The sequence below is a fragment of the Lissotriton helveticus genome, chromosome 9, assembly GCF_964261635.1.
Source record: "Lissotriton helveticus chromosome 9, aLisHel1.1, whole genome shotgun sequence".
NCBI lineage: Eukaryota > Metazoa > Chordata > Amphibia > Caudata > Salamandridae > Lissotriton > Lissotriton helveticus.
In genome coordinates, this window is record NC_136070.1 from 270,758,797 (window position 1) to 270,785,064 (window position 26,268).

General features: G+C 46.0%; 1 protein-coding gene across 9 annotated transcripts in view; it reads right to left on the bottom strand.

Annotated features, from left to right (window-relative positions):
- Nucleotides 1-1,121: 1,121 nt before the first annotated feature.
- LOC144782717 (uncharacterized) overlaps nucleotides 1,122-26,268 on the bottom strand; it is a 163,076-nt gene continuing 137,929 nt past the window's right edge. For 7 of the 9 annotated variants that reach the window (XM_078662040.1, XM_078662044.1, XM_078662046.1 and 4 more), the window contains one exon: nucleotides 2,047-2,556. In XM_078662040.1, the coding sequence (XP_078518166.1) occupies nucleotides 2,321-2,556 (236 nt within the window). In that variant the 3' untranslated portion in view covers nucleotides 2,047-2,320. Of the gene's footprint in view, nucleotides 2,557-26,268 lie in introns of all 9 variants that reach the window. The other 2 variants (XM_078662039.1, XM_078662047.1) reach the window with 2 other exon arrangements.

Here is a 26,268-nt window from a genome sequence, read left to right on the forward strand (position 1 = left end):
ATTAAGTATGAAGACGAGCAGGTGCAATATAAAGACTAAACCGCCCTTTATTGTCCTCTAAAATCTTCCATTTACCACTTTGCCTCTCGAGGCGCTACACAAACTGATTCAAAAGAAATAAAAGTACAATATTCCAGAGTTACTACTTATGAGTGTCTTTCTATATATAGAGTAGATTTCCAACTTTCGTGGAATTCACAAACATTTTGTAAAGTGCACCCAGGAAAAAAAGGCAGTCCGATTTCTAGTACACTTCCTTCTGCACATTTACTCAACTGACATAAATGTGCATTTTCCTACAAAATGTTTTGAAAATATCCTTCCACTATGTCCCCTCAATGAAGAGCGCCTGGGAAACCTTTCAATGCCCATTTACACACGTTCTCGTACCTTCTTTGGAATTCTTGTTAGTGTGTAAGTGCATTGCTTTACTTGAATACCCAGAGTTACAACTTGGTGGGCATTTACACGATTTCCAGCTGCCAGCATCCTGTCTCGCTCCAAACCCTGAATATACAACAGTGGAAAGTCCAGAATACTGGTGGGTTTTACACCACTGTAAGGATAGTTTACAGATTTAAACATCCACTAATCCTCATTCTGTGAATCAGAATAAGTAAATTACGCTTACCGTTTAATGTTTTGCACAATTATGCAACACACTGGTGTGTAAAAATGGTTGAGAATTAACTCTGCATATTTAAATCTATTTCTTTTCAAGCAGTTTTACCATCTCTTTCCCTTCATAGAGCCAGCCTAAAACTTTTCTTTAAAATAAAAAATCAGAGTAAAATTACACACTTCAGTAGTAATGAAAACAATGCCCTTCATTGGTGTCTTAATGTATGCACATAGTAACAGAGCACGTAAACCTTTTGGGTGGTGCTTCATAAAGTTCGCCTTATAAATGAGTAGTTCCAATCCTAAATACACCAGGCACAAAGACTCATGCATTTGCTAGAAATTGCCCCAACTCATGCCAAGATTAGCCTTTACGAACCCGCGTTGACACGATCTATTTACACCCACACCGCAATTGCTCCAGTAGACTGAGCTGTATCACAAATACTTTTCTATTTTGTGGACTAACAGAACTTTGAGTAAATGGTCTTTCACTGCTTCGAAAATATATTCCAGGAAATATACTTTATTTCGTCATTTATTTAACGTATTCCACAGGGTGCACAGAAACACGCATCCTTGTAGTCAACCCGGTATTTCAGTGACACTCGTACTTATTTAAAGTGAATCAGGCAGAAAGAGTAAAAGGCAAAAATATTACCAAACCAGTCACATTGAAATGACAGTAGCCCATAAAAATGTTTTGCATTTAAAATAGTCATCTTATTCCCAATGCCCCTCACTCTAAGTCCAATCTTAAAAAAATAATGTCGCTGGCCTCCTCAAATCCACAACATATTAATGAGTTAAAGAATACAAGAGGCGAACCTCTGTAGGAGGCGGCGGCGGCAGCAGCAGCACATCACGACTAGAGGTAGAGCGGCCTATAAAAAATTCAAGTACTTCTAGACTGGCTATTGAAAGGTTAGTTATCATACTCCTTTATTATTATAATTTTTTGTTCTTCAGTTTTGCATCCACCATTTAACCTCTTTAAAAAACAGTGGGGTGGCTAGCACAAAGCGCAAGCTATTCGGCTCTTGCAGATAAAACAGTAGTGGCCAATGATAGTATAGAGTTCGCGTTACAGTGAGCTATGAAGTGTCAAGCTGGCACTATCTGCACCCAGAAGCATGCTTGTCCTTCCCAATCCTTCTGGCCACAGATGAGATGCATCATTTTAAGTGCTACTGAAAAGCCCCCTAACCTTCAGGAGCTCCTGTCCTAAGACTATGGAGACCCAAACACATTACAAATACAGTGCTTTATGAATGCATCGACAGTGAAGAAACTCTTGTCCCGCTAATTGTTATTAAAAAAATACTTTTTTACGTGCAGATATGCTGCTCGCAACTCTCATTTGCCACAGGACCAAGCTCCCGGGTACTCATTAGATCTGCATCCTATGGTGAGTGATGAACACTGTGCTGCTTTGTATTACTGGGACCGGTGACCTCTCCCTCCTTCTGTCTTAAGGATGAACTATGCCCGGTGGTTTCGGACACCTTGCCCCACTGCTGTAAATTTCAGGACCACTGTTCTCGTTGCCACACACACAATTTTCTCCTCATTACTATATTTTCCAGTTATGCCTTGTTGACCCTCGCTCATAGACAGTGATTTTCTTTTTTCCAGGTCAGTCAGTTCAGCAGAGGTTTCAAATGGTTGCCCCTGGAAGAACCTGACGTGATTGGGACCCTCAGTGAACCTGGCTGGTGTCTTCGTTCAAGTCCAGTTGGATCCTGGTAGTGTCCTTGTAAAATGTCCCTGCGTGGTCTGATCCCCCGAAGACCAACACGTTACAGAGGCCAGTCCGATCCAGTTGCTCTTGGTTGGATTCAGTTTGACGGGCACTTGAGAGATTGACCATAGCATGCCCGGCCCGTGGAACTCCATTCAAGGAAGCCGAGGTGATGCTGCTCCAGGTGGTGGTATCTGCATTGATTAGAAACAAAGAGGAATTTAAAAAATCAAAATCAATGTAGAACCTCATTTTTCACGCTCCCCTAAGTCTGAAATCTTCTGGAAGCCACTAACATTTTTTTGGTGAGTACACCGTTATCTTAACAATGTTGCAAGATTTACTGCAATCTCCACCTTCTTCCTTTGGCGTCAGTGCTGTTGACCATCCTACAAACACACCCATTGAAAAGAAATGTGTTCAATACACAAAAAAAAGAACACTTTTTCCTATGGGATTACTCCTACTATTCTGGAAGAGGAGTGTGCCTAAAAAAAATACGACTAGTTATCAAGGAGAACTGGCATTTATGCAACCAAACTTTTATCGGATAGAAAATGTAATTCTCCATACAATAATATAGCACACGTGTATTTGCACAACTATTTGTTCCTCCACAAGCCCTTTCATTCCATCATTAAAATATGGGTCTTTTCTCCTCACTTGCATACTTGAAACCCACTTAATGGAATTACATTACAGTCCGTTTTCAGGATGATATAACACCTGCAATGGTTATAAAAATATCAAGAACCTTTAATATTGTTGAGAGCACCCATTTTCGCACGTATAGCAGCGTGAAATGCCCACAAACCTGAACTTGCATAATTCAGGTCTTTGTAAATCCATTTCCATTGCAACATTCTGCCAGTCTTGAGTCTGATCCAGGACTGGAATTTTGTCTTAGGATATGAATTTACTCGACATATAATGCACGAGCCCTTAAGTGAGTACTCTTCAGCTTGTGGGAGGGATTTTGCTAGTAACAGAATCTATGATTGCTGGGCACACAACATTAATTAGATTCATGTATTTGTCTAGGGGGTTATATAATACTAACAGGTCACTTCAGAGCGCTCACACATGTTAAACATGCAGAAAAGCTAAAACAAAGTGACATCTTGCCTGAGAGCAGAGTAGACTTTGTTCATAAAGGAGTATGCAGTGGAGTTAAAGGAGCAGTATTATTAAACGTTCACTGTTGGAAAAGCAAAAAAAATGCTTTTTCCAAGGTTTTCATTATTTACCACCAACTTGTAGTTGGTGGTAAATAACGAATCCTAAAAGGGGAAAAGCACTAATTTGAGTGCTCCCTACATAGCAAAATCGGTAATTTACCGATTCGGTTTTTTAAGGAAGCGGTAATTTACCGATTCCTTAAAATACCGATTCGTTAAATTACCGAATCAGTAAAATGCCCACCTACATCTACCGAATTTCGGCCATTACCGACCGGTATTTGCCTACCTACATCTGGCCCTAAGTGTCCTCTGGAGAGTTGTAGCGTTTTAATACATTCCCAGGTTTACCAGTAATGGTGAATCTGGGAATGCGCCAAAACCCATGGGTGGATGCGTGGGAACACCCAAGCTCCACCCATGGGACGCCTACCTGGGGCAGAGTAACGCAACACAGTGATTTAGCTGCAATGAGTTACTCCAGATTTATCAAGCCATGCAGAGCCACGCACGTGGCTTGATAATTACGACTTAGGTTTTGCGTCACCATTGTGCCTCCTTGCGTGAAGCAAGGGCGATGCAAAACCATCACAAATATGCCCAAAAGTCCTCTGCTGATAGCTGCCAACACTCCATGTGACCTATGATCAGCTCCAAATGGCCACACTGTACATGCAAATAAAACTGCATGGAATTAAGGTCACATTGAGACGAAGTGAACTGGCCTTACTTAAGTCCTGAGTGCTAATACTCTGACCTGGAGCCTGTTCAGTGCTCTAAGCAACCCTTGGGGCTTCGCTGGTGCCAACTGTGAGCAGTGAGCTCACTTTAGGCGGGAGTTGGGCTGTTAAGAGGTTTTTCTTTTTTTTATATATCCACCATGTGCTGGACTTTCAAGTCAGAACTTGAAACAAGCATTTACAATGCAATGGTCTTGGCATCATTAAAGGTAGAGCTATTGGCATTGCTCATGAATTTTTTTTTTTTTAAATCATCAATAAATGGCATTGTCATTTACATTGCCCATAGCTTAATCGTTAAATAAATGGCACTCATTTACAATGCCAATAGCTACACCCTACACAGAGCCACCCTCACACAGACAGAGCCACCCACCCATAGAGCCACCTACAAAAAAAATAAATGGCATTGTCATTTACATTGCCAATAGCACAATCGGGGGGCAGAGGCAAGAAAAATGGCACAATTAGGGGAGCAGAGGCAAGAAAAACGAGTGCAATCAGGGGGCAGAAGGCAAGAAAAAAACGAGTGCAATCAAGGGGCAGAAGGCAAGAAAAACGAGTGCAATCAGGGGGCAGAAGGCAAGAAAAACGAGTGCAATCAGGGGGCAGAAGGCAAGAAAACGAGCACAATTTAGGGGGGTAGGGGCACGAAAAACGGCACAATCAGGGGACAGAAGGCACAAAAAACGGCACAAACAGGGGAGCAGAGGCAAGAAAAATGGCACAATCAGGGGGGCAGAGGCAAGAAAAATGGCACATTTAGGGGAGCAAAGGCAAGAAAAATGGCACAATCAGGGGAGCAGAGGCAAGAAAAAGGAGTGCAATCAGGGGCCATGTAAACAATGATAAGAACACATAATACTGGTCACAACATAAACACAACTAGCAGGGAGCGGATTCTGGGCCCAAGGCCAGCCTCTGCCAGCTCCCAGAGGGCAAACTCTAGAAGCGCCTAGAGGCAAAGACTAAAGGGCCAACCTTGCCCCCAGACCAACAACCACTCCCAACTGTCGGCAACGTTGGTTGCCCTGCAGTTATTTTACCTGCCTTGCGGGGGGGCCTTCTGACCCGGAGGTAGAGTCTTTTCTGCTCTGGGCTGCTTGACCTGGCCTGTGTCTCCCTGCTCTCCTCCCGCTGCCGCAGCTTACCTTCATCTCGCTCTGCGGCCGCTGTGCGGGGGAGAGCGCTGTCACCAGGGACTGCAGGCTCCAGCCTGCAACGCGGCCGGAAGCCACCAACGCACCAGGAGGCGCTTTAAAAACACCTTCTTCCTCGGTGGAGCTGGGGGACCCTGTCGGCAACGTTGGTTGCCCTGCAGTTATTTTGCCTGCCTTGCGGGGGTCCTCCTGACCCGGAGGTCGAGTCTTTTGTGCTCTGGGCTGCTTGGCCTGGCCCGTGTCTCCCTGCTCTCCTCCCGCTGCCGCAGCTGACCATCTCGCTCTGCGGCCGCTGTGCGGGGGAGAGCACTGTCACCAGGGACTGCAGGCTCCAGCCTGCAATGCGGCCGGAAGCCGCCAACGCCACGAACGCGCCAGGAGGCGCTTTAAAAACACCTTCTTCCTCCGCTTCGCGGGAGCCCGCGGGAGCAGCCCGGGCGAAGCCCGGGACAAGGGCGGGACAGTCTATGATAGTCATAGACAGGAAGAGGCAGGGCTGGGCCACATACCCTGGCCAATTTTGTGTTTGGTCCCTCGGAGTTTAAGGTCACTTGTATCTGATAAAGTGTCGACCTAAAATATTGTTAGATATCTGTTTGTACCGTATCGGATACATATTCGGTTGTTTTTTTCACCCCAGTATTATTATCTTAGGTTATAGAATAAACCATGCCAAGTGGCTCTAAGGAGAAATTCACATCGGGGTAGGTCCTATTGATAATTGCCTGGTGAAGATGGTAAACAAAATCAACAATGATAGGAGGGCCTCTCTGGGGAGGGGTAGTCCTCCCAATTCTACCCAAGATGCTCTTATCCACTTGGAGATCCCGCCAGATATTGCTACCCCTGAATTGGATCTCACTGGGATAACCACGGTGGTAGCCCAGGTTCACATTGAGCCCCCAGTAGTAGGCTTAAATATAGCAAGCAATGATAATGAAGAAGCACTGCCTATTACTAGACCTGTTAGAAATTGCAGGAAACAACAAAATAAAAGGGGGGGGGGCATTCTAAAAAAAGGGTAGATACCCCCTTACTAGCGCAGAACAACACTGAAGAGTCTATTAAAGTACAGGACGCAAGCAATGTGGTTAGTAACACAGTAAGTCCAGATCAATTTTCTGAACTACTTCGCTCTCTGGAAGCCAAGTTTGAAGCGAAATTAGAACAGTACGTACAACCCCTAGTGCGCAAACTCGACAGTGTCACGGCCGAAGTAAAAAGGTTAGGAGGGCTGCTGTCTAAACATTTATCAATGGCTGACAGCACTAAACAGGTGGAGAAGGGCATAGGAGGGTCAGAGCAGGTAGTTCGAGTTGAAAACCAGCAGCATTCTACCCAGCATACAACTAGAACTGACCCAGTCACACCAGCCCCTACCACTACAGTGAGTGTAGTTACACGACCAACAACAGGGCCTGATGTCACAGCTAGCGTTAATCCGGCAAGGAGAAGTAAATTTATAAACCTTCCTCCGGAGTGCACCCCCTACGTAGTGGTTTTAACCAATATTCCTGTCCATGATATGCAATCTGCTCAGACATCTGAGGAATCGCACGACTCCCTTAAAAACAAGACTGTCTCGTGGTTGAACAGGAGGTGTGGTTTCCCTATAAATTTTGCCCCTGATATCATAACAACTAGAAGGGCAAACTGGATTGGGTCCTCCAGAAAGACGTGTAATGGGGACTGCGTAATTGTAAATTTTAGACACCCACAACATGTGGCCACAGTTCTGTTAAGGGCAGCCTCCATGACGTACGATGCTAACAGTATCTGTGTGCGACCCCTTGGGTTCTTTTATAACCATCTTACAAGAGTGCCCCCACTTAGCGCGAGAATGAGACCACATACTCCCGCCTTGGCCCAGACGCCTGGTTCATCCCATAGACCCAGTGGAGAGAACTATTTTAATTATGGGCCTAACATCGCCACACATAACAGATTCAATGTACTCTCTGGCCTAGATCTGTGCGATTGACAAGAGGCTGGTGAGGGATCAAGAGACGAGTCTCTCACAGGTTTGGTTTCCCTGGCACCTGATCACCTTAATTTGATTCCTCCCGCCAACCATTGTAACCCCGAAAATATGTGTAATCCCGATGGGGAAACGGTCAAGATGTTAAGCTGGAACGTTGCTGGCTTGTGTTCCAAGAGAGAGGACTGCAACTGGTTAAATTTTGTTAGGCAACATGATATTGTGGCTCTCCAAGAGACATGGGATAAGGACTGTGACTTTTGGATGGATGGATTCACCTCGTATTTTGTCCCAGCACTAAGATCATCAGCCGGGAGAGATAGAGGGGGGACTTGTGCTATTGGTATCTGTGAATGTAAGGGGGAAAGCTAAAATGGTAGACTGTGCCTCATATAATTTTCTAATCCTGGAACTAAACCTCACAAATAATACTAAAATAATCCTAGTGAACTGTTATAATTTGCAGCAAGGGGACTCCCCGAATGAACATTTGGTTTGGTTGACTGAATTTTTAAACAATTATAATGCAAAGCAAACCACTTTCTGCCAATATATTTTGTTGGGGGATTTTAATGTGCACTTATGTAGTCAGAATTGTCTATTAATTGATAATGACGGGCCAGATTTCTCAACCCCGCAACATTTTGAGCATTCCAACAAGGGTGAAGCTCTGGAGACACTCCTGTCAAATAACGATTTGTTTGAAGGAGGGTTTTTTGACAAAAGTACCCGTGTTGCCACATATATAGGCAGGGATTGTGAAACAATAATTGACTACATATTTCTTTCTTCAGGACTTTTAAAATATGTTATTTTTTATAATGCTATAGCGTCTTCTTTTAGTGACCACAATCCAGTGGTAATTGAGTTGATAAATGGTTTTTCTCTTTTAAACAAAATCGTTCCGCCACTGGCTGCAGTGGAAGTCAAAGCTAAAGACCAGGGGAGGAGGTTAAAATGGAGCATGGTGGTCCCAGAGGACTTTAACACCATCATCGTTAATGCTGCTCACGACCTAAACATCTGTGGAGATCCCCTCTCAAATGGGGTGGAGGTAATAATCTCTTATGAAGTTATTTGCTCCCAAGTAGCTAAAGAACTTACGCTCAAAAGTAGACCAACTAAAAATAAACCGCTAAAGGGCTGGTTTGACCATAAATGCACCAAATCCCATAATCGCTTAAAAAAGCTCTTCAGGAGCTACCAAGGAACAAAGCTCTGGTTGCCCAGCTCAGAAGAGAGTATACAAGAGCAGTACAGGAAAGGAAAAAAGAAATTAAACATGATGCGTGGGCTGAGCTTATGGATAAAGCAACCCTAAAAGATAGTGCAAAATTTTGGTCTATTATTAATACGCCCCTGTTTTCAAACTCTCAGAATAATGTCTTAGAAGTAAATATAGCAGAGGACTGGTTGAGCCACTTTGAACAGATATATGGAAGCCATTTAGAGCTAGAAACCTTCGTGGCCCCAGCCTCAGAACCTCCTGTCATGCCAGTAAGATTCCATCTAGCAGAAGTAGTTAAAGCAATTGAAGCCTCAGCAGGACAAAAGGCTCCTGGCCCTGATGGGGTTCCCTCAGATATGTATAAGGCAAACCCGTTGTACTGGGCAAATATCTTGACTAACGTCTTTAATACCTCGGCCTGTGTAGGATTCCCTAAATCTTGGTCTCGATCAACAATAATCCCAGTGTTCAAGAAAGGCCAAAGGGGAGACCCTAGATGCTATAGGCCTATATCCTTGCTGGACTCCTCCATAAAAATCCTGGGGAAGGTTATTCTAGCAAGGATAACAGGGTGGGCTTCTGACAATAACATACTGTCAGATGCCCAGTATAGCTTTAGAGCGGGAAGGAGCACGGAGGACCAATGTCTGAACCTACACTTAACAATAGCTAAATACACAAAGGCGACTAGGGGCTCTATCTTTCTGGGTTTCATGGACTTGTCCACGGCTCTTGACCTAGTTAATAGGTCAAAGCTGTGGACAATGCTCCTGGAGCTGGGCCTTGATCGGCCTTTGGTGTATTTCCAAGCACAAAGACTTAAATGCCTCAATTAGGATGACGAATGAGGGGAAATGCACGTCAAGTTTGAAGTCCGGTAGAGGGGTGCGTCAGGGATGCATCTTGGCCCCCATGTTGTTTACGCTGTATGTAAACTCGTTGAAGGTCAACCTGTTAACAGCGACTGCCGACATCCCACGCATGGGAGGTACACCGGTTCCGGTGCTCCTATATGCGGATGACGCTGTTCTTTTAGCAAGGACCCCGCTAGGCCTGCAAAGATTGCTGGACTCATTTGGGGATTTTATGAAAAGCCTGGATCTGGTGGTAAATAATGGCAAATCTCATGTCATGTCACTGGGTGCCTCTAAAATAAAGTTAAGTCCTTTTACTGTGGTGGAGAAGTAATCACCAGAGTGAAGGCATTTACCTATTTGGGAGTAGTTTTTGATGATAGGGGTTCATGGTCCCCTCAGCTCTCAATAAAGGTAAATGCAGTGTGAAGTTCTTCAGCCGCAGTGTTAGGTTTTGCTAAAAGGCTGAGGGGGAAACCCTATGAGGCGATTTTGGCAATCTATAAAGCCAAGACCATATCTATCGCAAGGTATGGGGCATCAATATGGGGATTTACCAAACCCGCCCCAACCAAACAGAGGAAAACAAATTTCTACGGTCCCTCCTAGGCCTCCCACAATCTACAGCTACCCACTCTGTCCATCTTGAATTGGGGATAGGTTACATAGCAGACATAATTAAAATAGCCCCCATTCTGATATGGATCCAAATTTGGCTGAATCCGAACCTTTCCCTAAATCATAAGATCTTAAAGGACTGTATCAACCTTGACAAAAGGAAAGAAATCCAGTGGTTGTCTTACATAAAAATGTTAGCCATGTATATGGGGCGACCTAAGATCTTTTCCAATCCTGAATCTTTATGCAAGGCTTACCTAGAGTGGGTAAAATTTAACTTTATTAAGCTAAGGGAGGCAGAGCGGGAAGCAGTAGAACTAGGTAAAACATTGGTTAGGGCCCATGCTTTGGTTACATTGTCAGTAGCGATGTCACCTTATCTGTCCATAGTGACAAATTCTTTTCATAGATGGCTACTGACAAAATTCCGGCTCAACCAAATACACACTGTACTTTGGGATCTGGATGGCTGGAGTAGACCTGAAGATGCCGCCCCGTGTAAATGTGACGATTTCTCTCCCCAAGACACCATGCACTTTATGATTTTTTGTCCTTTGTACCGTGATGCCAGGAAAAGGTTTATCCTTCCATTACTAAAGAAGATGAATTTTATCCAGTGTAAACCTGCTTTATTGTTTTTACAACTGTTGGAATCCCCGGTAATTATGTTTTGTGTTGCCAGCTTTCTTGCCGCGTCTGTAAGAAATAAGAGGGATAGACTGAAAGCTGCACAAGAAATCCAACCCTCTTAATACTATGACAATGTATTCCAATCAATCGCTTCAAATCTAGATATGATTGTTAATGTTGTTTTAATGAATTTGTACTGTATTTTTATCCTGTATAATACATTTTTAACTAATATTTTTTAATGTTGTTTGTACATGTATAGCATACTTATGATTTTAAGTAATCGAATAAAGTGGTTTGACTGACGGACTACTAGAAGCGCCTAGAGGCAAAGACTAAAGGGCCAACCTTGCCCCCAGACCAACAACCACTCCCAGCTGGGCTCAAAAATGCACATTCTAACTAAAGCAAAGTCAGACCGTTCCCAATCAAGGCTTCAGGCCTCAACAGATAAAACACAACAAACAAAAGCTCTTCACTCGCGCCACAGAGAGCTTTCTACTGAAGCTGAGCTCCCAAAACACTGGTGGAGCCTGTGGTGGGGACAGGAGGCAGAGGAGGATGAGGTGGGTGGGGGGCGAGGGGGGCAACGAGGGGGTTAGAGCTCTTACCAAATCCAGAGAGGAAAGAAGAAAGCGAGACAGCATAAGGAGGAGAATGATATGAAAAACATGAACAAGGGGGCCAAGCAGGGGTGAAAAACGAACCTATAAGTGTGAGGTAAAGAGACAGGAAGTGTCAGTGATGGAAGAAAGAGCAGTCAGCGGAAATCAAGGCAGGATAGGATAGCCCTGGTGTTCACCAGATAAAGAGACCGGAAGTGTAGGGGGTGGAAGAAAGAGGCGTGAGGTGGAATCAGGACAGGGCAGCCCTGGTATTCACAAGATAAAGTGCCAGGAAGTGTCGGATGGGTGGAGCCCGAGACATGATGTGGGGCAACACGAGGCAGCCTTCGTATCAAGTGCGGAGTCCACCGCCTCCCAAGAAAACCTCGGGCCCTGCACTTGTGTTTTATATTATTATTGGCAAATAGAGCACTCGCCCCGGCGCCCCCAGAAAGCAGGGCACATCTGAACTTATCCTGGAGCCCCCCAACACTGTGAAGACATCCCAAAGGTGGCGATAAGCTGGGAAGCAGGGGGGCGGGGGGGGATGTCATCCATCTAAGGCCCACCAGCTTTATGGCGGCGTGGGCACAGCTCGACATCCACAGGGTTCATGCAGCTACCGCTGTACTCTGGGCAGAGCAGAGAGAAGTTGAAAGGCGGAGCTTGCACGTACTTCGCGGTGCACGGCATCTCATCCAATACTTCACACTACAGCTCGGGGGGGGGGGGTTAATGTGCCCCCACCACTCCTAGCCAGATGAGCTCCTGATGGGCGAAGCCATGACCATCTGTCTGGTAAACATCTCCGGGGCCAATTATCCAGAGGCTGCTGCGGGGTCGCGCGAGGACGGAGCCACGGGAAGTTTGAAGCGACGACAATAAACGCCTCATCACGAGTCCGCGTCAGCAAGTGAAAGGTCGCAGTGAGCACACCGCACACACCCCACATCTCTCCAGCCCCACAAACGGTGTGACCACGTTGGGGGTTAATGTGCCCCCACCACGGATGACGTCACTGGCGAAAGAACAGCAAAATGTACACCCCCGAATCCGAAAGAGACGGAGCTTCTTCCGAGGGACGCCTCTCTCCTCCAATGGCTGGCCTCCGTTTAGGAAGCCAGCCAATGGAGGAGAGAGGCGGGTTTAAGCACCCTACTGAAAGACATTAAATCTCCGACTTCCGGCTGGCAAGCCAGCCTTCGGTCCTCGACCTAAAAACATTGACAAAGCCATAGTGCCTAAATGCGTGTATACTTGTAATACACAAAAATAACCAGAGGTTGGCTTCCTTATTTCATGCATGTGAGAAACTACATTATACACTGCATAGCCCCACCACATACCATAGAGTAAATTGATCAGTGGAACAATCCGCGATTTGTTTGTCATGGCTCAATAGCCCTGTGTTGACGCCATTAACCAGAATTTTATTTAGTACTGCTTTTATTATTTCTCTAAATATTTCTAGACATGGAATCCGTCATGTGAGTTGCAACCTTGAGTTTTTCTTGGATGCGAAGGTTAGGGTGTTCTTTTAGATTACAACAGTAGGCAAAGCACTCCAATTCCATTTGAATATACTACACCTGTACGTTCATTTGTAACTACTAGACTGCAGGCAGACAAATTAGTTCATTTGCGCCTGGCTTACTGCAGTTCTGTGTATGCCCGTCGCCCACTGTCCTTCGCACCTCTTCTCCAGACATATAAACAATCCGGACTATAAAGAGATTGAGAAACTGAAGTACTGCGGCTGAGAGACATTGACGGGGAGACGTGGGCATCACAGCCAGATTGACAGACAGGGAAACTCGCCCATAGGCTGAAGGCTGACTTCTGCTCCTAGAAGCCGCTTTCAGCACCCCAAACGTTACTGGCAGCCACCCTTAAAATATTCAAACTCCACCCGACAGTGAATCTTGAATATCTTAAGCAGGAGCAGGCATGCTATACAAGGGAGTATCCAGAACATTAAAATCTCCGCCACTTGAAAAAAGAAGCATACCTATATTCATACAGAAAGTGAACGGGCAAACCACCCCCTCCCCATCGAGGTGCTCCCTACGACCATCTATTCATCCATCCTTTCCATCTCCGGTCTATGAATTTCCATCTATTCATTAATCCATCTGTCCATTACTTCACATATTCAGCCATCTATCCAACCATTTTTCTTCCATCCACCAATCCTATCACACATTCATATACAGATCCTTCAATTCAACAGTCCTCCTATCAAAATGTTTAATAATCCTACTGTCCATCCTTTCATTAGCCCTTTGCCATTATTTCACTCGTCTGCCTTTCGCCTAGCAATCCTTACACCCATCCTTTCACCCTTTTTTTTTGTTTACAATTGTGCTTATCCTTGCTTACACCCTTCAATTATCACTTTGTTTTTTCCTTTCCCGTTTACTTCCTTGCAACCTTCTTTACTCTTCCCACGTTTCTTTATTCCTACCCATTTTTTCTCATGCATTCTTTCCCTCTTACCTTCGTCTCTCATGCTTACTTTTTCTATTTGTCCTCTGCGCCGCTTTCCCTTATTTTCATTATTCCCCTTTTTAGTTGTCTTTACTGTGCAGCAGCGCATAGGCCACAACAGACTGGGAAATTTGCCCCTTTGACTGCTGCTGAGGTAGTAAAATACAACAAATATTAACCCTCAATGGGGGCCTCAGAGTTCTGGGCCTTGGTGCCACTGCACTTGCTGCATCAATGGTAGCTACGCTCTGCCGTTCCTAGTAGTAGGCCTTCTCACCTGCTGCTTCAAAAGACATGTCAGACACTCTGCTCTTGATCGAGTGGCCTCGTGAAAGGCTGCCTGCAATACAACCTGCCGTTCATCAAGGTAATCAATGCCAACCATTGCATACAGCAGTGAAGCACTCCACGGCCATGACACTCAGTGGATGGAAACACTGTACCTCAATCTGTACAGGCAGCTTTTTCGGCTCCCGCGTAATGCATCTCCTGCCCAAATAGGATTGGAGTCTGGGCCCATAAAGCTAAAGTAAGAATGACAAGGAGCCTTCGTCAAATTCTGCTACAGACTGAGAGCTGCCAAAGAGAACTCTTGACCACAGACAATGGATCGAACTCTTAAACAACCATTGTCATTGTCCCCACCAGGACTACCTACACTCCAATCTGCAAATCATGGGTCTGCTGGACCTTCCAATGTCCTACCAACTCTTAAAAAAAAGGAGGTCAACAATTGCACGCACGACCACTTCTTGAAGACAAAAACATGTTTTCGCAGCAAGTGCACTCCTGGGTTCATCATCCATTCATACAAATCCCTGGCACCACAACCCTACCTAAGTTCTTGCTGGTCTTCCAATGTTATGTTATGTTAATTTTATTTATATAGCGCATTGATGCCCTGAGGCGTTTAATCGATGTTTTGTTTCAACTGTGAGCGTAATCGATACTGCTGGAAGAGTTACCAAGATTTGAATAACCAGGTTTTTACAGCCTTTCTGAAAGAAAGAAGACTGGATTAATTTTTTATTATGTGTATTCTATATTGTGGATGCTTCCAGCACAATGCTCTTTCCACCCCACCGTGCTTTATGAAATCTAGGCTGTGCCAATAGGTTGGCAGTGGCTGAACTAAGTTTCCTAACTAGAATATACTGTTTGAAACTGTGGTTCAGGTAAGCCGGGGACAGATTGTGAATTGTTTTATAGGTTAAGCAAAGTACCTTAAAGGTTATTCTGTGCTTAACAGGAAGCCAGTGCAGATCTTTTAGATTTTGAGCCACTGAACAGGATTTGGGATTTTCAGTAGGAGTCTGGCCACGGCGTTTTGCAGTACCTGCAGTTTGTTTAAATTATATTTTGGGGTTGTCAGAAGCAAACTGTTATAGTAATCTATTTTTGACAGGACTAACACTGTAACTAGGGTTTTTTGTAGGTTAGCCTGTATGAAAGGTAGGACTTTTAAAATTATTCTTAGGGTGTTGAACGTGGAAGAAGTGAGTTTATTTACTTTGTCTGTAAAATTAAGTTTGGTATCAATAATCACTCCTAAATTTTGTGCCTTTTCCACTGGAGGTGGAACTGGACCCATAGTAGTTGGCCAGACTGCAGGGCCCCAAAAAATGTGATTCTGGTTCAAACAGTAGGACCTCTGTTTTTTCCGAGTTCAGTTTAAGGCAGTTTCTATCCATTCAATTATGGACAGCTATCATGCAATTCTGAAATCTGTTTCCAGTGCTACAATCCTTTTTCTCTATGGAGACAACAATTTGAGTGTCATCAGCATAGGATGCGAGCGAAAATCCAAAATTCCTTATCAGGGCTGCTAATGGGGAAACATAAATGTTAAAAAGAGTAGGACTCAGTGAGTATCCCGGTAGGACTCCTCAAGGCGGGGAGAACGAGTGAGAGGTGAAATTCTCTAACTTCACTACTTGCTCCCTATCTGCTTGGCAAGATTTTAGTAGGTTCCATGCCGGACGTGTCCCTCCACGTAATTAGGCGATTTAATAGTAGATAATGGTTGACAGTGTCAAAAGCCGCGATTTCTGCTACTAATTTTGTTCTATTTGGCGGGCACGGATCATCTGGTGAGCCTGAGGTAGCAGTGTTTGATAGCTTTATAATATACTCTGTTGGTGGATGACTAAATTCCTTCAGAGGTTTGGTTGTATAGGGGTGATGATTGCCCTCCGTGGCCGTGTCGGCATGGTTTATCATCTGAATTTTTTTTTATTAATTGTGTCTACTTTCACTAAGAAGAAATCTGCTAGTGCGTTACGAAAGGGTTGATTGGCATTCATAGCTTTGGTGTTGTGATTAGCTCTTTAGTCGAGTCTTTTGCGCCCTCAATCTTATTTGTAAAATATGCTACTTTGGCTTTTGCAATGCTATCTTGGTAGACCGCTATTGACGGTTATATTTTTTCTTTTCTTACTCTTTATATGAAACTCTCCATTTTTCCCGGTTTCCTGAACTTCTGTTTACATTTCCTAAGGTCTGGGGAGAACCAGGGAGCTGATGGATTTTGTCGCTTTAATTTGACCATTTTAACAGGTGCTACTAGATTTGATGCGGGTTCCAACCATTTATTATATTGTTTGGCTGCTGTCTCCACATCATTTTCTGTCTCTACATTTATGTTTGTGAGAGTATTATTAAGATGGTCTGCTTTGACAGGCAGATTTCCCTGTATTCCGGTAGCAGTAAATCAAAGAAGATTGCTCTATGGTCAGTCCAAGCTACTTGAGTGGTCTTTATATGGACTAGGTTGGGATTGTGAGTAAACATCCTGTCCAAAGTATGCCCTGCTTGATGTGTTGGTTCAGGAACAATTTGGTCTAGAACAAATGCTGAGAGGGTTTGTAGGAGTGGAGCAGTGTCAGAATCCGACTTTGTCTCTAAGTGGTAATTAAAATCTCCCAGGACTGTAAAATTGGTTCCTAAAGTTTTCCAGAATACCCGCTATTTCTTGAGGAAAATCTTTCCTGGTGTTTGGAGGTCTATAGAGTAATATACCCTAGAAGGATGTTTGTTTAGTACTTTCTATTGAAAATGCGATTGTTTCTCCAAAGAGGATATAGATGGTTCACAGCTAGCGGTTAAATATTTTCTTACAATGATTGCTGCCCCTCAGCCTCGCTTGTGTTTTCTATCGCACTTATATATGTTAAAACCTTGTGGTAGTGCCACCTGTATATCTATGTCACAAGTGGTGTCAGCCCATGTTTCAGTAAGAAAGGCGATCAATGCTCTATGTCTCTATAAATAGGTTGAATTCACTGCTGTGTTTTAATAGAGATCTGGGGCCAGATGTAGGTCGGTCGGTCACGGCTGAAAATCGGTATTTTCGGCCGTTACCGACCGGTATTTCAGAAATGGTATGTAGGGGCATTATTTTACAGAATCGGTAAATTTACAGATTCGGTAAATTTACCGATTCTGTAAAATACCGAATCGGTATTTTTACCGATTCGGTAAATCTGAGATGTAGGTGGGACTCTTCTGAGTCCCACAAGCCTTACCGAAATCGGTATTTTACCATCAAATCCAATTTGATGGTAAAATACCGATTCCGGTGTGCATGCACATGTGTGCATGCACACCTATGCCATATGACAGGCAGACCTGCCCTTAGGGCATGTATGCCTGCCACATGGCACCCGAGCCTGTTTTGGGGGGGCCAGAGGGTGTCAAAGTGACACCCCCTGCACCCTTGTGAAAGTCGGTATTTACCGATTCGGTAAATACCGAATCGGTAATGCCCATTTATTCCTATGGGCTTCAAAGCCCATAGGAATGAATGGGCATTACCGATTCGGTATTTACCGAATCGGTAAATACCGAATTGTTTCGATTTGGTATTCCAGCACATCTGGAATACCTACATCTCCACCCCTCTGATTTACCGATTCTTAATTACCGAATCGGTAAAATTCGGTAATTAGGAATCGGTAAATCAATTCTACCTACATCTGGCCCCTAGTATTTAATATTACGCAGGATAGCTTATTATTTTTGTCTTTGCCACTTGTTCTGGATTTACATCTTTTTTAAGAGTCCTTCCCCGCAAATGCAATAAAAAGATTTCTGCGCCTATGTCTAGGAGAGTTTCGAAGCTCAGACCCGTGCCCACAATGGCTTCTAACAGCAAACGACAGCTACTGCAGAGACTGCAGTCAAGCCCCAGAAACCATCATGCACATAATCTGCATCTACCCAGCATTCCAGAACAAGCACAGGGACAAACTGCAACACTGTTTCAATGCTATGGGAGTACGTAGTTGCCGGTGTGCAGCAATTGCATGTTTAAACAGGGCCAATGCAAGTTTAAATGCGCCGAAGATAACATTTGTCTCACATTGCAAAGAATATCTCTACATAAAACAGTCATGGGGGTCAACTCATCAAGATTAACTCAACAGCACTAATCTGGAGTGCTCCTCGGACGAATTTTACAAGCAATCATGCACCTTACATACACTGCATCCCACCGGCCCACATCATTGAGAATGTATACTCATATGATTGACTATTTTATTGTCTCCCAAGTTTTAATACTTTATCAGTGTATTTTATGCAATGGTTTTTATTAACCAAGCATATAATAACATTTGATTTTGATACAACATGCGCAACAATCTTCCAGTAACAGAGCAAGTGGCTTAAGGGAGCACTGTTATCTTCCCACCCCGGTGCTACAAGTCAAAGTACAGTATCTACTACGTGCAGCGACTAAGAAATGTAAGTCTCCATGAGGTAGCTCGTACCATGTGGTTTTCTGTGCTTCTGCCGCTGTTTGCCTGAACCAGTACCCTGCTGTAAGAACCAGAACAGGTCAAGGATAATGCTGAGTCGGGTTTGGATTTTCTTCTAGACTTCCCTGCAAAAACTGGTACAGACTCTCCCACCACCCAGCCCTCTCTTTATTGCTCACAGTTTGTTTAGGCCTAGCCAAGGTTTAAGAGCTGCTGCTTTCAAATTCACTTCTTTATTTGCTTCTGGTTGTCATTGACTTTTATAGGGACAGATCGGGATAACATAAATTACATCATATAAAAAAGGCTGTCGTATATGAAATCGCTGCGACAACATGAAAGCAGACAAAATAAATCTGAAAGTCTATCCAGAAGGTTTTAAAAACATTTATTTTAGAGCTCAGGTTAATACACAAGGCATTCAATTTACACATTCCGGGGACATTTCAGGTTTTGATATAGGATAAATATACGTTGATCTAAGTGTGACACCACACTGCCTCCCAGGGGGGGATCTCTAAATGAAGTTGTCTTGTTACTTACAATCCTGTATGATTTCAAACCAGCCAGCTGGAGTGTTTGAATATGACTGATTCACACATTTGACGGGCCGTCCGACACGTCCCCGCAGGGGACACACATAAGAGGGCGGCCCCCATAGTGTCACAGGATGGCACACGGGGGCAGCCCAGCTCGTTTAGGCTCGGAGGGTCCCGAGCGTCACATCCGGCCTGTTGGGGGCGGGGGAGAGTATATATTCCTCCCCCGCCCACCTAGCGGCCTCTTTGGCCGCCGTCCCCTCGGCCCTCACCCTGACGCCGTTTTGTGTGTCCTCTGGAAGCTGGTCCAGAGGCCTGGTCTGGCGTCGGAGGCTGTGCTTCGCCGGCTTGCTTTCTTGCGGTGAGTCGGATGATTAGGTGTGTGTCGGCGCGTTCAGGGCAAGGGGCAGCGGGGGCCCGGATGCCTTTGTGAGGCTCCTGCCCTGCTCCTCGGGAGTTTTCCCAGCTTTTATACCGGATTTTGTTGGTCTTTTGCGCCTATGGCTCGGCCGTTTTGTACGCGGGGCTTTCAGGCGGGTGCATGCACAGAGGCTTATGAGTATTGACGGACTGTCGGGCTTGGCAGTATTTCCCTACACTGTGTCCTGCACATGTGTTTCCTCTTATCTGGGGCACGCTGTGGGCTACCTTTGTGCTGTACTAATGTAAGGCGCTAGGTTGCATTCGAGCGGAGGGCGCGCTTGTTCCTTGTCTTGTGCAGAATGTTCTGTGAGTGGGGGAACGCTTTCCTTCGGCGTTAATTTGCCTTGTATGGTTGTGACTAGGGGAGCAGTGGCGTCGATGGGGGGGGGCGCTTCACGGCTTATCTAGTTGTGCCGGCCTAGTTCTTTGGCCGGCGGAGCACTCGGGGGTTTCTCTTCTTCTTTGTCTGGCACCCCCATCGCGTTTGTCTGGCACCCCCATTTGCTGGGTTGCCCGGTGGCCTATCTCGGGTCTGTTTCTCCGCAGGGAAGGGGGGGGGCCTTCCTCCTCTGTGTTGGGCATGCTTGGGGAGGGGGGGGGGGGCAAGGTTCTGCAGCGGAGGGCTGTTTCACCTTTTGGGGCGTGTGCCCTTTGCGCTGGCCGGCCTAGGTCTTCCCTCGGCCCGCAGCGGGTGATATGTATTTAACGCGCCACATTGGGGGTTTTGGGCGTCACCGCACACATCACCTTTAGTGGCGCAATGGTTACATCTCAGGCTTCAGATCAGCTAGATCAGCTATTCCCGGGTTCGTTTCCCGGGCGGATCGCATTATTGGTTAAAGTAACTATATATGTTACTTATTTCCAGACTTCATTGCAAACTGTAAACATATTCGCAAGGATTCTTTTATGGAAGCGTTCAGTTTTGGCAGAAGTAAGGTGTCTCTTGTTTTATTTATGTGAACTTTAGACGTGACTACATCCTTTTCTCATCGGTACCGTCTCCTCGCGGTGTTTTCTGCGGGCCGAGTTTGTGTGTGGTGAGCTGGCGCATAGTGTGGATCACTAGGGCCCCCCGTAAGTGTCACGCACCAGGAACCAACCCTCTCGAATGCTATATCAGGTTCATCGCCTACGCTTTCCGGCTTACCTCTGTGCGGTAACTTTGCGCCTGCGGGGGGCGATCAGGTGGTTAAACGGGGTGGACATAGACGGTAGGTTTGCCACTAGTCTTTGGCGATGGGGGGAAATGGCGCGAAAGCTCGTCGGCCATTTTCGTCCTCCCCAACCCCCTTTCCCCTCTAGCCATTTTGTCTGGGTCAGTGGTCCATCCCTTCTACCGGCAGCTTCCGGTTTTCCTGTCTTTTGGTGCGATCGCTTTATTTATATTTATTTTATGTATTTAGGCGCTTCCTATATAGCGCAGACTTTACCCAAAGGCGTTTGTGCACAATTAATTTTCATGGCCTTTTTTGTGAAGCGCACTAAGTACCATAGCTGACGAGTGGTGAAGAGTTCAGGATTTCTCCGAGGTCTAGAGTCTCTGCCGCGCAGGATGTGGTCGAATGCGGTATTTCGGGGACTCGTAGCAGCTTGCTATCGTGCGAGTGTCCCATGAAAAAGCATCAGGGGCGCATGTTGCACTCCTAGCACTTCGAGCGATCAAGCGCTAGTCTCTATTTTGAAGGGGAACGACAGTGTCCGTTCAGTGCAGGGAGCTCTGACTGTAGTTCTATAGGTTCCTGGTTCGTTCGGGGAGTCGGCTGTAGCCGGTTAGGGGCCATTCTCATTTTTCCTTACACGCTTGGGAAGCGTGAATCACTATCCGTCGGAAGCGTGATCATGATATATAAGTACACATGGGTATTTTTAAGAAAATGCACTTTTCCCCCGCGCCTGGAGGTTTAGGCATGGGGTGACATTGCAAAGTGCTCCTAGAACCCCGGTCTTATCGCACCATTGTAAAAGGAATTTGAAAATGTAATCTACTTATCTCCCGGGCCTTATGATATTGTTACCGGTGCTCATTCAGGCGAGCCATTCCCTCTCGTATTTCCTGGTGCCAGATAAGTACACGACCATGGGAAGTTAATTGAGTGCCCATGATTGCCCCAATCAGCGAGCGTTTGCCTATTGATTTTGAGGTTCCCAGTTCTGTCCTCCCGTAGGCAGGCGCCGTTATGACCTCATCTCCACCGCCAACACGCTTAACGTGGATGGTACTATGACCCCTTCCCCCGTGCCACTTGCTGGGCTTATATATCAGCGGAGGTCATTTTCTCGGCGGGGGGGGGGGGGGGGGGCGTGCTGCTGGGAGGATTGGTAGTGGTGATAGTTTGCTCGACATCGTTGCAGTCACCTGGTTTTCAGGCCAGCGTTTGGGCCGGCGTTGTCTTTGTGATGCCCAGGGTCCTGGGAGGCTCCGGTATGCGTCAGCGGTGCTTTGCTGGAACGTTGATGCTTTGGGAATTTTCATGGATTCTTTCACTGCACTCATTATTGGCCATCTTGGCTTCCGGCAGCACTGCAGAGAAGCTTTTTGTGTCTGGCTGGAGGAACAGGGAAATGGTGCGTGTCAACAATGCTGTGTCTATGCTGCCTCAGTCAAGTGGGGTCTATGGCTTATAGTTGATTCACGTGGCGCGAGTCTATTGACTCGTGTGTGTTTTTCTCCTCTCTCAGTTGTATGGGGTAGTTGCCTATGATCGGGTATCCCCCTTGTAGTACACAGCGAAGTTTATTACTTCGTCACCCACAGCTTGCTGCAGTTAGGTTGGATGTGTTACTGTAGTCTCTGCAAGTGGGGGAGGGTCAGTTATCTCGTCAGGATGTGGTGCTTTTGTGCACAAGCAATACGGTATGTCATTGTGCTCAAGGGATATTTGGAAGTCTTATTTTCAGGCCCACTGCGGCCTTTTCCTCAGCACCTTAGGGCACTTTGACGCCGTGTAGAAGTGGAAGGGGACGAGGCATGAGATATTCTTCCTCTCTCGCCCAGGTGCTTGGGCCGTTCTCAGCTTGCTTTTACAGTTATAGTAGCAAGACACTTCCGTAATACTGCCTCAGTCGCTGTGGATTCGCATTGGTTTGTCCGCCCTTTCAACGACACTGGATTGGATTTCAGTTTTCGTACCTGACTGACAGGTTTTGGCTTGGTAGCAAGGGGGCAGTTGCCCCAGTCTCGTGGCAGAATTCATTAGGTGACTTGATAGGGGGCGGGGCTTGTATGGTTGTTTTGTTTCAGTTACAGGAACCGCGCTGGTGAACCGCCCTCTCCTTTGGGGGCCGCCCGAACTATCATCAAAGTAGAAGGGTCTTAGCACACTGTGGTCAGTGAGCTAGGGTATGGGACACCCTGGTTCTCGCCAGGGGCATTTCCGCCCTGTAGGTGTTTGCCCGTTTTATACAGTCTTGCTCTTGCAGGCCCAATTTGACATAATTGATTGTACAAACCACAACCACTACAATTAGGCACATATATTTGGAATTACCAGACTCTAGACATTCTGGACACCGTTTCCTAGGTTATTCTCTGTTTGGGAAATTAAATGACAGTTCTGTTTAAACAATGTTGACAATTTTCATTCTTTCTTTAGGGTAAAATGAGATGCTCGTGCTGGAATTTCCCACATTAAATTGCCATGAATGTGTTGTTATAACTGTATAGAGGGTGTAGCTGTACAACAAGACTAAACAGGTACACGTGTTCGAGGAGGTACAACACACCAACAGGGAAGGGTTTCATTCACTCAGCTGTAGTTTCTTATACGTTCCTAATAAATGCACTTTACAAGAAAATGATCACAGAGGAAGCGCTCTGAAGTGAAGGTTTAGTCCAGAAAGCAGGGGGCCACCGTTGCGGGAGAGTTTGTTATCATCGTTAAGCGGATGGGTCGGAATACCAGCGTGTCTAGACCGTGATTGGCCGTTCTGGGAAGCTGTGCTTGCTTTACGCGTTCGCTATAAGTCATGCAACATCCCATTTATTATTCTAAACATTGGATGACTCTTCCTCGTGCATATGGAGGTACATTTTGTGCTAATCAACGCCTTTTTAGTGTTGTTACTAGTAGTAGAACCCTTTCCCTGGCGGCTGGTGGTACTAGAAGTAGTACACTTTGCCCTGGCGGCGCGGCTGGCTGCCTTGCAGGGAAAGCATACTAGGCTCTGTTAGCCTTACGCTGTGGGACGATAGGGCGACTTTGCGTTTGGTTCCGCTCTCACAGGTTGAGAAGTGGATTTAAGACTTGGATTTGGTCGGCGTCATCCTGTTTTAGACTGAGTTGGCGTGCCCAGGATGAGGCGAAGCCGGTGCACGCCGTTTGTTCCCCTGTCAGAGCAACGTCTGTCGTCACGCTAGGCATAGTTGCACTTGCCCTTCTCCTGTCTTACGGTGCAAGGCAGTCCAGTCTGATGTGTAAGGTTGTGTTTCCCTGCTCCCTCTGGGTCTCGCAGTCTTTCCACACATGGCACTTTTACTCCCATTAGTAGCGGATATACCTTGGTTTCACACTGGCACGCTTCTAGCTCGGGTTCATCTGGCAAAGGCTGCCTCTCTCGTTGGACTCTGAGTCGCTTGTTGGTCAATTGGGCGTCGCCACTGATTTGGGCTTCACTCTGCTTCTTCGTTTGATTGCTAGCAATAAGTGTTATTCAGGTCTTTCATGTCACCCTGGGTACAATGATATGGTTGACATGTCACACGTAGCAGTGACACCCTGGTGGCTTTGGTTGGGGGCGGCTATTTTCTGGTTGGCCTGCACGAAAGCTATCATTTGGGGCTTGTAGCTCATGCACTATGTAGCATTGACGATACCGTCAGATGGGCTTGTTGTATGGGAGCGTTCTTTTTGTATATGAATTTAGGGAGGCATTGGCATGGCGTCCACTTCCTAGCATTTCTCAGCACTTTCGCCTGACCAAGCCCTGCTAATTAGTCGTGCCTGCATTACAATTATATTACTCTTGCTTTCTGGCCCACGCTGAGAAACCCGCATAATTGTACCCAGATTCGCCAGTTGTCCATACCACGGCATTGTGGCAATAGGGTAATGCTTTACCAATTTGCTCAGAGTTTTGGGCCTGCTTTAGCACTCTTTCCCTCCTGGCCGATCCCTCCGTTACCTCCCTGTCCTGGCTCCTTTGGTTTCAGGCTGATACTTTCTAGCCTCTACTTGTTTCATAACAATGGGTCCCATGTTGGCACTTCGTGGCCGTGTAGGCGCTTGCTTTAGCTGTTTGAGAACGGACGCTGTTGGGGCCCGTGGCGATGTCCACAGATAGGCGGTTCCATGACAGTATTTCATGTAGTTGTTGTTAGGTACCGGAGCGGGGGCCTTTTCTTTTGTAGTTTAGCAGGCCGGGAAGTAATAGGGAGCGAGTAGTGGTGTCTCTAGATGCACTGCATGTTGACACAGTTGGATAGGCTGCTGGTTTTATGCGGAGGGCCCAATGTACGACAGGCAAAGGGGGTCGATTTGGTACTATTTACAAGTATTAGGAGTACCTCGCACAGTGTTGAAGGGATTTGACCTAGGCAATCTCTTTTCGGCCTGTTTCGCATGTTGAGAAACTTGTGACCACAAAGTGAGCTGTCCAACTCATGTTATTGGGCACCAGGCATCATTTCATGCACTTCGTATTATGATGTATCCTGTAGTTTGTCGTATTTGTAAGGCCCAGAAGGGGCAGGTATATATCAGTACTTTCAACAACTGTAGTGAACTTACCTTGCCACCCTGGTTGCATTGTACTAATGAAATCCTCACACATAGCAATTTCACCGTGTAGCCCGGTTAAGGGTGGCCAGTTCATGGGCGGGTATGCGTGATGTCTCCAAGTGTGGCTTCGTTAGCTTGCATGCATAACTAAAGAGCTTTGTCTACGTCAACAGACGGGAGGATGGATGGGCAGGCATGCACCACGGGATGGTGCTGCTAGTTTGCCCAGACAGTATCAAGTCTTTCCTTGTAGACAGGTTTCGGCTCCCACGGACAACGGCCTTGTTCAAATTGGGGTGCTTGTCACCCAGACAGTATCATTTAGTTGTTTTCAGGTAAGATAGTCTGGACTCCTTTGGCAGTGTTCACTTACCAGGTAGTAAGATGAGGAAGTTTTAGTTCCCATAGTGCCACAGGATGCACATACAGTTGTATAGGCTGCTTGTTTAAGCTTCCTAGGGTACAACGCAAGCTGGGCAATGGTGTTTTGGACTGAGGTGCGTGTGAAGGATTTTACACTTTCTCAGACTGGTTCCCGCAGATACTCCTACCCACAATTGGGGAACCTAGTGACACTATCTTTATTCGACTCCACCCCGGTGTATACCAAAGGGTCTCATGTGGTTAGCAGGGTCCAGGTTCCTGTGACCAGGTGCTTGTTCAGTAAGCAGCATAGGTTGACCCGTTACAAAGCCTTGCAGTGTATCATGATCAGGACTCTGCGCGCTCCATCCCCCTTATGCTGGCCGTGACACCTTGTTCATTGCACCTAGGTCCTTCACTAGGGATTGTGCTGGTCACTGCCGTGTTCTATGGCACTTGATTGAACGACCACAACGATTGTACGGTGGGTTTCGCCACCAGTGGGGGACGGGCAATTTTCAGCGGTCAGACATGTCTCCATCTCTATAGGCAAGGCGCTAGTCAGGGGAGGCGCAGGAGGTCCTGTGCTGTGTAGATTTAAAGGGGCAGAGACACAAAACTTGGTA